Source organism: Lycium ferocissimum, chromosome 11, assembly GCF_029784015.1.
Source record: "Lycium ferocissimum isolate CSIRO_LF1 chromosome 11, AGI_CSIRO_Lferr_CH_V1, whole genome shotgun sequence".
In the NCBI taxonomy this organism is placed as follows: Eukaryota; Viridiplantae; Streptophyta; class Magnoliopsida; order Solanales; family Solanaceae; genus Lycium; species Lycium ferocissimum.
Window position 1 is genome coordinate 52,175,305 of NC_081352.1, and position 12,291 is coordinate 52,187,595.

The following is a 12,291-nucleotide window of genomic DNA, read 5'->3' on the forward strand; positions in this document are numbered from 1 at the left end:
GGGGTTTTCTTCCGAAACCCTTTTTAAAAAGCCCAAAAGGGAAAAGGTTGGTACGGTCGACACGTCGCCGCGCATTGGGTGGCAAACGGTCTTCGCACGTGGAAATTGAATAGCGGTAGCGGGACTAACGGCCACGATCAACTCGGCCATGAAGAAGCCATTTGCTGTGCGTCCCGACTCGGCCACGGAGAAACGGGCGCGTGATAAGTAGTTCAGGAGCAAATCGGGCCGCACACGGTTTATGGGCGCCGATGTGGGCGTGCGATGCGATACCGGTCGGCGGCACCGTGCTTGTTTTCTTCCGCTTTATTAGTCGGTCTCACCGGAGTCAAGTAATCATCCAAACACTACTGTGTCGATTGTAAGCATCTAAAGCGTGGATTTCTAGTTCTGCAAAGGTGTTAATGATGATGCCTTTCGCCTTTCTATACCCACGAGCGAAATCGAGGAATCTCCCGAACCATGTCTCTCTATCTACTAGGACCGTTGGCAATACGCTAAGAGGAACGGGGTACGCGTAACTAGGAAACGATAACAGAGAAGTACTGTCGGAGTTCTTGAAATTAGAAACATCTTGAAAGCACTCATCCTCAAGAAATTAGAAATGAAGCATGAAGCATCAATCCAAGAAAAGTAGCTGGCGAGGTGAAAAACACGTAGCTCGGTATCCCAAACTCGTCAGCTAAATCCATTAACGGAGTGCATAACATGTCCACAACAAATCCAGTGAGTTTTTTACCAGGGCGGTGCCATGTTAAGAATTCCCTGATGTGAGATTTGTGGCTTTGTATTAACCGATAGACGAAGTGTCCTCGGGTTTTGGAGCTCCATTCTGGGGTTGGATCAGGATATGGTAATTCCACGAATTGGAGGCGATCAGAGGAGGATGAAGCAGCTACAGAATCGACGAAAGGGCCACTAATCGCGTCGATGTAATCGGGTAGTTTCATAATGAGGACAGTGATTGAGAGATGATAATTTCGATTGAGGAGGAGTTTTGCTAACTCTAGTATTTGAGCTACATGGCCCATTGCTGGAGAAGGTATGAGAATCAGTTCTACTAATTTCTCCATGTAAGCTGATGGTATTGGTTTTCTGCTTTTGTTATTACTTTTGTAAATTTATCATCGGTTTTCACGGATGCTGTCGTTGTTTTTGGTTAGAGCAAATAGTGATTTTAGTCCTTGTGTTATATGTTTATTCCAGTTTTAGTCCTTGTATAATTCGATTGAGCATAATTAACTTTCAATTAATATAAATGTGCTATTTTGATCCTTCAAACTAACTGAATTTAAAAATTTAACGGAAGAAAATCAAATGTTAAGCTTAGTTTGTTCAAAGGTTAGCTTCCATTGACAAGCACCAACCCCGTTTCTGGTTTCTTCACTCTTTTCTTCTTCACCATATACCTCCTTATCTTTATCAGTTTCTTCTCCACCTCCAATACCTTTCCCTCACACCACTAAGATTCTTGCTTCTCGTCTTCATTAACCTCTTTTTTACTTCTTTCTATATTCTTAAAATTAAAAACTGTTAAGTTTTTAACTTTCGTTAGTTTGAAAGATCAAAATCAAACGTTTATATTAATTGAAGGTTAATTATGCTTAATCGAATTACACAAGGACCAAAACTGAAATAAACCTATAACACAGGGACCAAAATCGCTATTTGTTCATTATCAATTAGATTAAACATAGTATGCATGAGTCACGTGTGTTGCCCCCTATTAAAAAACTTTGTAAAGTAATTTATCTTAGATCAGCAATAAGGATAGGCGATAAAGAACCAATTCCTCAATCAACTCTTGTTCCAATAAAATGAATACGCATCTTTTATTGTAAAATCTTCATATGGTTCATGTTTTATGGCAAAATAAAGAAACAAAAAATTTAATAAAAGAAAAAAAAGTGCGTTGATGCATTTCATCTGGTCCGTCAATTATATATAGGGTATTAAGGCCTCATTTGTTTGCACTTAATGGAGGTTTGACTCTTAATCATTCAGATTCGGCCCATTAAGTGCATTTGTTTTTAAGGTCTGAATCTTAGTCATTTAGATTCAGCCTATTAAGTTCATTTGTTTTGTTTCCTTATGAAGCCTCTTAATAGGTCTGAATGAATCAAATCTATAACAGAGTCTTAACACCATTCAGACTCACTTACATAATACTCTTATTTCATAAATCCTTCCACAACTTCTCTTCTCATGCCTCTAGCTATCCTTTCTCAACCAGATACCAATTTTTAACCTCTTGAACTCGTAAGTTTTCATAATTTAGTCTAGTATTTTTTATATTCGTAAAATCTTTGGTGTATTGATGTTTACCAAGAACTCTTGAAAGCGCAAAAATTAACTAATTAACTGTAATTTTTTGCTTGAAGTTTTATGAAGACTCTTAAAAACTTTGTTTGAAATCTCATGTATATCTACCTAGTTCATGATCTTATCTGCACCAAAAAAATTAAACATGAGTGCGAGGGTGTTTGGTCAGGCTTTTAAAAAGAAGCTTATAAGTCAAAAGCTAAGAACATAAGTTGGTAACACCTAACTTTTGACTTTTGGCTTATTTTGGTACTTTTTTGGTTTAAAAGTAAGCTCTTAAAAGCACTTTTTATCTTTTTTCAAACACCACGAAAAGAGCTTAAAAGCCAATAAGCACTTAAAATAAGCCAGTCCAAACACTCTCTGAATCCATCTTCTCAATAAAATCCCTACTTCCACTTCTCAATCTTTGAAAATCGCAGTGACTCTATAAGACAATAACAATGAATTAAAAAAAAAAAAAAAAAAAAAAAAACTTGAATACTTCATAACCCTCTAATCAAATTTGGAACTTAATACATAATACAAGCTTCAAGAAACAACAGAGAACGTTCAGAAATTGTGTCAAGCATCGAAAAGCTTACCCCTTTTATCTTATTTTAACAAAGTTTCTTACTAGAAAACATCTTTCTCTATCACTTTCAGTTGATAGAGAAAAGTTTGCCATTTTAATAATAAGCACAAATTCTTAAAATTTAGTGTTACCTTGTTACACTAATTTATTATATTGAGATATGGAGTAACTTTTATTTGCATTTTAGATAGTTCAAATTATTTATCAAATATAAATATTCAAAATATTTTTTTATATCAAAAAATAAATTTATTTTGCTGAAATAAGATTTTTATAATATTTCATTGATATATTGGTTAATTCCATATGCACATTCAGATATTGAAAACAAACACTCTTAATCGTTCAGTATTCAGATCTAGAGACAACATCTTAATATTCAGATGTGCATTCAGATTCAGACATCTAGATCTTAATGCACATCTTAATATTCAGATGTGTATTCAGATTCAGACATCTTAGTCTTCTTTTACAGGAAAATATTTATTTAACTAAAAGCAGTATGATTGTATTTTCCCAATCATCATTCTACATTATTGGCACCCATTAACTGATAATTTGATCATTGCACAAAATAGGAACTATGTGAAGAGTGTAATCATTAAAATTATCTCTGTTATCGAGCATTAGAATTATAAATAAATTGGTCGATATTTGATACGACTGACCAATTGTGCATCCTTGATCCTACTTCATTATTACATCAAATAAGACTTTGCAAGTGAATATTTAAGTTGGGATGGAAAAATTAACATCCCATGTAATTAAAAGATTGACAGCTAATATGGAGCTCAGTTATGCTTCCAAAGCAAAGAATGATAGTGTTGTTGGCATGCCAAGATAGATTACTTACCAAAGAAAGACTAACAAAGCTGAACATACATGTTGACGACCAAATATGCTGCCTTTGTGATGGGAATAGGAATGAGACACAAAGACACTTGTTTGCTGACTGTAGTTGGATCACAGAAGTTAGAGATGCACTGATCACCTGGATGGGAATTACACTACAATGCAATGATGTGTACAAAACAATCAAATGGATCAAGAGAAGGAGGTGGAGGCAGTTCCAGAAAGAGATAGTTGCAGCAGTATGGGGAGCAATGCTATACTACACTTGGCAAGCAAGGAATTGGAAGGTTTTCAAGCAAGCAACTGTAAATAAAGAGTATGCTATAATACAGATTCAGAAAGAGATTAGAGAAAGATTTGGCATGCTAAGTTGTTCTAGGAAAGTACATAGGTGTCAGGTTTTGATTCAGCAGTTACGTAACTAGTCTTGTGGTTTTTCTGATTTAAGATCTAGTGGTCTGAGCAACCTTCCTAGAAGGTGGTCAAGGACTCTAGAGGCTCCTTAGGATGTAAATGTTTTTTGTTGGTATGGTAATATTTACACAGATTATTACCCAAAAAAAAAGATTGACATGTATGGGCACATGAAGATAGAAATGTTTAGAGATAACTTAGCGAATCCATAGCAACTCAAAGCCATATATATATATATATATATATGATGTCATCTCTTGTTGTACATACAAAAATTATGATTGTGAAAATACTATAAAGCAATTAAACCTTCAATTGGACGAACGATCCTTAAGATCTTTAATCAAACTCTCCAGAAAATGGTAAGATGATCCTCCTTGTAACAAGGCTCTCCTGCTTTTTTCTCTCATCTCCTCCAATTTCTTTCTGATACCATTTTCTCCTTTGCATCATCCAACATCAGTCGCCTTATTGCGCTCTCTATCTCCTCTGCCTTGACTAAAACAAGACTCTCACTCCGATACTCCATCTTTATATCCACAGCCATCTCCAAATCAACCACCAGCTCGAAAGCATTTACTTGTTGCTCTGCATACATAGGCCATGTTGCCATTGGAACTCCAAACCACAAGCTTTCCAGTATCGAATTCCAACCACAATGCGTAATAAATCCTCCAATGACTTGTGAGATAGCACTGCCACTTGAGGTGCCCATCCGATCACTTTCCCTCTCTGCGTAGTTCGTTCCAAGAAACCTTCTGGCAACACTTGCTCCGGATGTGTAAGATCGTCCGGAGCACCTATTTTTCCCTTGGACTGTGGCTGCCGTAATGCCCACAAGAAATGGCAGCCACTTTGGTCAAGGGCTATTGCAATCTCCTTCAATTGTTCCTCGTCAAAGGAACCATAGCTTCCAAAACAGAGGAACAATACCGAAGAATCTTGTTGCTCATCTAACCAACTATTGATACCCTCGTCCGGTTCTTGTATCAGGTTTATTATAGGCCCGACCGGGTATAAAGAGGGAACCCTATTATCATTAGGGAGGCATTTAATCGAATGAGGCTCGAGCTCAATGAAAGTGTTAATTATAATTCCTTTTGCTTGACGCATCATTCGAGCAGTAGACAGTGGTAGGTGCAAACGGCCATGTTTATCAAGCATGGCATTTGGCAAAACTTCTGCAGGAAGAGGATGTAAGTACGTCGAAACGGGCAGTAACGTGTCCGAGTCCTTGAAATCGGAGATATCACGATTGTGCTCATCTTTAATGGTCTGCGCATAAAACATGAGGCCAAGAAATGCAGCACTAGAAGTGAAGAATACGTAGCTTGGTAGACCAAGATCAGTTGCTACTTCTATCATTTTGTCACTGAACATGTCAACAATCACACCCGCTAGTCGAGTACTACTACTGGACCTACTCTTATTGGTCATAAAATTTTGGAGTATTGCTTCTCTTACTAGCTGCTTGGAATTATCAAAGGTTTCAACAAGAAGAGCTTCTTGATTTGAAAGATTGTTATTTTGAGGTTGAGGAGAAGAAAGGTGCAAGAATCGCAGACGTGAGGAGATAGAATCATCTATTTCTAGTGAATTTGTATAGGTATGTACACCGGTTTCAATTGGAAGATCGATGATGAAGAATATAACTGAAAGCCAATGGGCTCGGCTTGTGAGTAACTTGCCAATTTCCACAGCAGCAACGAGGTGACCCATTCCTGGCCCTGGAATGAAAATCAACTCTGTTCTGTCCATGTTTGTTTATGAATAGTAATGATCTAGTACTTCATTTCAACTGCCAATTTAAAAGACAAAAGCAGAATAGAGCAGAGCCAAATTACGGCGTTGCTGTCACTGATTAAGACCTTCGTCAGCTGTCGTGGATACATTGGCAGCCAAGTGTAATCAACGAAAGCAGATAACCACAAAATAACTACTACATTCGTTGGTATTCACTATCTAGGACAAAAGATTCACGTTGCGGGAGCCGCAATAATACTTTTTTTAACAAAGGCTGTAAATAAAAAATGCGAATTTTTTTTTTAAGTACTTTTGAAGTCTATAATATTAAACGTGTTATAATATTTGTATTGTTATAAAACTTTTGAAATATTATAGTAGTTATTACAATATTTGTTTAAGTATAAGAACTTCTCATTAAAGATAAAATCAAAAATTCAAAGTTAATTATTTTTAAATACAAAAACATGTAATTCTTTCTAAACAGATTAATAAACAGATATTGTCATACAAATTATTACAGTAGTTGTACGGACAACAGGGCAAAATGCCTCGTGATAACAAAGGCCAAGCTACTGATGAAAATCTTGTGCCACAAGATGAGAGTCTTAAGACCGCTAAATAAATACTCTCTCTGTCTCATTTTATGTAATACATTTTTAACGATTCCAAAAAAAAGAATGATACATTTTAACTTGTTGTGATAACAATTTAACTTTAAACTTTACCTTTTACGCTTAACGAGATGATTTATAACCACACAAATATCTTTGATTTGTTTTACACTTTGTTTGGATCGTTGTTAACCCATCGTTTCATAATGTCTTGTCATAAATGCGTATCGTATCATCTTGTCTTGTTTTGTAAATATAATATTTGGATAAATCGTCTTGTTTTAACAGCTTTGTGTATAATAACATTTTTTTATTTGGATTGATTGTATCGTACTGTATTGTAATTGGTAAGTTTTATTAAAATGCCCTAAACTATTATAAATATTGAATTTATTAATACAATGCAGATGGGTAGCATATGAGAGCGGTTGACAACAATGTTCATATTTTTTTTGTCTATCAATACGTGCCCCAAAAATTTCAGCCAAGATAAGCAATATCATCATTGCCTACAATGTTCATATGTTTGTAGAAGCTGGCAATATGGATTAACAGTAGGGATAATCCACAATTTCCTTTACCTAACATCAATTTTTTTTTTAAAAAAACTTTATAGTGAAAAATGTATTCAAGAATAATAACCAAACACCGATGGATTTCATCAGGGAAAACAACAATGTTTCGTCTTATCCTTTTTCTTGAATAGATTTTGGTAGGACCCGTCTTGAAGTCAGTAGAAATTGAGTTTGCAAATTTATTTTCTTAAAATAAGTAAAGCCAAAGGATAGAAGGAGATAGAAGAAGAAGGAAGATGTAGGGAGCAGATAAACCAAATCTAGAAGGAGACAGAGGAATGTAGAAGACGTAGGGTAGGATATTTGGGTGAAGTTAAATAATATAGGATCATATTTGGGTGAAGTTAAATAATCTATATTATATTAAAAGCATGTACTCCCTAACTTGAAAGTTAAATTACGTAAATACCCCTATACTTAACCTAAACATAAGAAAATAAAAAAATAAAAGAAAATTCAGCCGAAAGGTTCCCACCTATTGGCTTTGCCTTCTTTCTTTTTGTTTTAGAACCCCTACACATAAAAAAACTCAATACAAACACCTCTTCCTAATAGTTGTCAATAAATTAATGAAATTGTGCATGTCTCTCTCAAGAGACGCGAAAAAACAAAAGTAGTTACGAAGTCTATCAAGACAAGAATATGGCAGTACGTTTAACAATGCTTCCCACTTATTCAAATCCATTTTGATTTGGTTCTTTTTTCGAACCAAATTACTTTGTCTCGATGTTTAAAATTATATCAATATTTTTTCCTTACTGATAAAACCAATATTATTTTCCGGGTTTGCGACTCAAATTTTGATGAGGGCCTAATCAGAATTTGTGGTTTACTGACATTGTTGATTTGCCGCGCTACTTGTTGGTTCTGTTGATATGGAATTTTATTTTTCTGTTGTTACACTTCATCTTGCTTAGTTAGACAAGGATTTGAACTCAAATCCAAGGTGACAGAATTAGAAAGCTTATACAACTTAAACGAGTCTACATAGACTAAGTTAGTAGAACATTACAAACTCTCTTCTTCGTCTTTCGAACCCTATTACTACTATGGCTCATTTGTTTTCGTCATCTTTCTCGACTAAGGTATGTTTTCTCCTTTTGTATTTTCCTGATATTTAATTTTTAATAATTGCGCTTTTCAAGAACAAAAGTTTTTCCAAAAAATAGTTCATCCTATGATGTAGCTTAATTGATTTTTATGTTTTATTTTTTACAAAATATATCTTCTGTATTAGTTTTTTGGTTTGATTTTATTCAATGTCATTAAGTACAAAAACGTGTAGTATCTATCGGTACATCCAATTATTCAAATCATGTTATTCTATTGACGCATACCTCGATATTTTTACTACATATTATTTTTGTGTTCAATTCTTCTTCAATTTCGAAAAAAGATTTAAGATTGTTAGATGAGACTCACCAGCATTTATAGATCCGAACATTGAAATCCTACCAACATGGCAATTATAGATAGATAGTGAACCTTTTATATTCCTTATACTTAAAAATAATATGGGTGTCTAGTTATTCCATCAAACCTGTCTTGCTAATTTTTTTGGTTCATATGCGAAAAGCTTATCATAATTCATAATTATCTTCTATTTGGTCTATTGATTTGAGATTCACCCTGCAGTGATTTAAGTTACAGTCCTCATTTTGTTATGCTATCTATTTTAACTTATAATTTTCAATTTAGTTGCTTGAAATAGTTGATGACTCATTTATTCAATTATGGACTTTTATAAATTAAAATCGGTATGTCTAAATATGCATTTTCGAAATTTGGTACACATTATTTCAGTCATTTTTTTTCCATATATTGGAAAACATATATCTCATCCATCTATTGGAAAACCTTTTTTTTTTTTTGGTAGAATAATATAAGACGTTCTATCTCTTATATGTTATAGATCTTAGTAATTAAAGAACATTTTCGCCTATGAGTTAGTTTTTCCTTTTGAAAGTAATTATTAGTTTTAACTATCCAAAAATGATACAAATACTTAAGATCAAAAAGAATATCTAACTATTATAACATGTAATTGTCTTTCGCCATGTATGCATATTGTCATTTATGTTTCTTCTATTCTCTTGCTTTCTCTTTTCTGATAAATTTTGAGAATCAATATTGGATTGTATTTACCACAACATGTTGAATTATATCTACCACATAACATGTACATTTACATGACCAATTTCATGTTGCACTTTCAAGACAGATACCAATGTCCACAATAAAAGTCGTTTAAGTCTTAGCAAAGCGCCGAATAATATGAAAAGAACAGATACACCAGGAAATCGTCTATAAGAAAGTATTAGGTGAGATACGGTTTATTACATATTTTTACCTAAAAATTTTCATGTGTCTAATTAAACTTTGATTGTTCATCTTCATTGGTTCGATTTATACCTAATCATCTTCGATTAATCGACAAATAAATCACTATCTGAGGATCCACATAGATCGTCCACGAAAACTTGTTTATTCTTTCATGTATAATTATTCACTCAATATTTTGTTTTAACAATATTGATATTATTTTACATATATGCACTAGATGACTCGATACACACGTGTCGAGAAACTAGTATAGGATAAAGGGTACGTAAAATAGAATTATGAAATATTAAGTAAGGACATAATTGGAAAGAGAAATTAGGTAACAATGGGATAACAATAAATCGATTGTTACACAAAATGGGGCTTTTCATTGTTACGTAACGACGGAATTTAACAATACAATACAACGGGTTTTAACTAACAATCAAAATAAACATTATATTTGTAGTAACGATACAATACAATATGATGGGTAACAACGTTCCAAATATAGTGCTTGACCACAAGATTCAAAAGTCTCCTTTATTTCTTAAACTTCGTGTCCAGTTAAACTATATCACATAAATTGGGACGGAGAGAGTACATCTAAATTGCAAGTATACCCATGTACAATGGGTTAAGTTCATGTTAGGAGCAAAAGGAACAAGAATCCAACTTTTATTCTGTAGAAGAGCATTAAATTCATCTGCCGTTTGCCACTTTGGATTTTTCATAGCTAGAGAGAATCGGGTGGATGAGGAAAATAGTTTGCCACCTACTTAGTGGTTTCATGGGATGCAGGGCAAGGTTGGATGGGTAGGTAGTAGCAAGCATCGAGGTAGACAAAGATGGTGAAGAACTAACGGGGCATGCCTCACTAGGGTTCAGGGATAGTTAAAGTATGCTCACTAGTAGAAGAAGAAACATTAGAATCTACTTGAGATGATGGCAAAATAGGTGCTGAGATTGTTTTGTTGCGTAGAAGTTGCCATATTTAGGTGAAACAATTTCCAGAAAAGGAAGAAGAATAGGCTTCTGGCAGCCAATGCATGGCTGTCTGATACTATGTATAGGAGTGATATTCTGCCAAACCAAGGATCTTAACATGAGTGTACAATAGACAATGGGGCAAAGTAATGTCAACAAGCACAATTAGGATCCTTTTAGAGTAAAAACTGTAAGGCAATAAGAACTTTATGTATTGAAGCAATAAGTACAATTTGGCAAATGAAGTTTAGAAAGAAGTTTTTCATATACCCCAAGATAAGAAAGTGAAGAATATAGTTCAGAGAAATGGAGGATATTTTACTAGATAAAGCAAATTACTGTTATGATGCTCCTAGGAATCACCAATTAATAAATATAACTATACTTAGAAACAGCTGTTATTTGATTCAGTGACATACTGAAATAAAACAAGACTTTGCTACCATAAAGAGTACAGAATGTAAAATTCTTCTCCTCTCAATTCTAGGAATCAAGAATAGTTTCAAAAAATCGTCCCATAGAATTGAAAGAAGATCCACTCTCCATCAACGCCTTCCTGCAAATCTCTCCCATAGCTTTGACTCTCTTCCTCATGGGATTTTCGCTGTCTATTATGCATCTTATAGATTTCTCCATGTCCTCTGCCTTCACATTTTCACGATAATCACTTTTGCGCATCCTGTAATCCAATGTCAGCTTTACTGCTGTCTCAAGATCATTCACCAATTGAAACGCATTGACATGTTGTTCTGCATAAAGGGGCCATCTCAGAATTGGAACTCCATGCCATACACTCTCTGCAGTCGAATTCCAATCACAATGAGATACGAATGCTCCAGTTGCCTCGTGAGCAAAGATATTGACTTGGGGTGCCCATCCACATGCTATTCCTCTGTTTTTTGTCCTCTCCAAGAACCCTTCAGGCAATAAATTCTCAAATTTTGTAGGTTCAGCATCCACAGGCCAGCGTATTGACCACAAGAACCTAACGCCACTTTCTTCAAGTGCAATTGCCATCTCAATTAGCTGTGGTGGCTCAAAAAAACCCGCGCTTCCAAAGCACAGAAAAAGAACTGATGAAGGTGGCTGCGCTTCCAACGAATGTTAAGATCATTTGCTACATCAATCATTGCACTAGAAAACATATCAATGACTAGTCCAATTATTTTCGGGTTCGAATCAGGCCACTTGTTGCTGATAATTGCTTCCTTCACAATGGGCCGATAATTTGCTATTAACAGAGAGAAATAGTTCTCAATGGACTTGGCTAGTTCTTCTGCAGGTGGCGGTTCGGCTTGAGGAAGTGTGATATATTGAATTCGTCTGCCCTCCGGAGCAGAGGAGCTTCGTTTGATGTAGGCATCTATGCTGACATCCCATGGTGGGGGTGGCCTTATGATCAGAATTGTTATACATAACCTTTCAACTCTATCAAGCAACTTTTCTGCAAACTTGCATGTCGAAACAAGGTGACCGACGGCTGGGGCAGGCACAAACACCAGCTCTAATTTGCTCATGTTTGAAACAAGCTGTAAGAAATATTTTCCTTGTCTCCTTTCATTACTTGAATTGGTTTATATACAAAATAGGAGAATAATATTCTAACCTAAAATAGGAGATTCCACAATATACAAAATATGCTAACCTAAAATAGTAGACTACAAAATCTTCTAATGAATATTTACATATTCTATCACACCCCCCGCAAAATAAACGGAGGCTTACGAATGCCGAGACCGTCCCGAAAATCTTCAAATAAGACCTCCGGTAGTCCCTTGGTGAAAAATATCGGCACGATAGCGGGAAAGAACATGAAGGACACGAACACCGTCCGCGCGCAACCTTCTCACGAACAAAATGAATGTCCATTTCAATGTGTTTGGCGCGA

The 12,291-nt window shown here is 35.1% G+C and overlaps 2 protein-coding genes and 1 pseudogene across 2 annotated transcripts; 1 reads left to right on the forward strand and 2 right to left on the reverse strand.

Moving 5' to 3' along the window:
- Positions 1-3,711: 3,711 nt before the first annotated feature.
- Positions 3,712-4,173, forward strand: LOC132038465 (uncharacterized). The gene has a single exon (XM_059429131.1). The coding sequence runs from the start codon at positions 3,712-3,714 to the stop codon at positions 4,171-4,173; it is 462 nt and encodes a 153-aa protein (XP_059285114.1).
- Positions 4,174-4,464: 291 nt separating this feature from the next.
- LOC132036918 (anthocyanidin 3-O-glucosyltransferase 2-like) lies at positions 4,465-5,920 on the reverse strand (annotated as a pseudogene).
- A 4,873-nt stretch (positions 5,921-10,793) lies between these two features.
- Positions 10,794-11,920, reverse strand: LOC132038467 (UDP-glycosyltransferase 71K3-like). Its single transcript, XM_059429132.1, has 2 exons — positions 11,558-11,920; positions 10,794-11,489 (listed from the first exon to the last, which is right to left on the reverse strand). The coding sequence occupies exons 1-2, from the start codon at positions 11,918-11,920 to the stop codon at positions 10,887-10,889; spliced, it is 966 nt and encodes a 321-aa protein (XP_059285115.1). The 3' UTR covers positions 10,794-10,886.
- Positions 11,921-12,291: the final 371 nt, after the last annotated feature.

Coding starts and splice junctions, on each gene's coding strand:
- LOC132038465 (XM_059429131.1), top strand. CDS start 3,712: ATGATAGTGTTGTTGGCATGCCAAGATAGATTACTTACCAAAGAAAGA.
- LOC132038467 (XM_059429132.1), bottom strand. CDS start 11,920: ATGAGCAAATTAGAGCTGGTGTTTGTGCCTGCCCCAGCCGTCGGTCAC. Junction 11,490..11,557: donor ACCCGAAAATAATTGGACTA/GTCATTGATATG, acceptor TTGGAAGCGCAG/CCACCTTCATCAGTTCTTTT.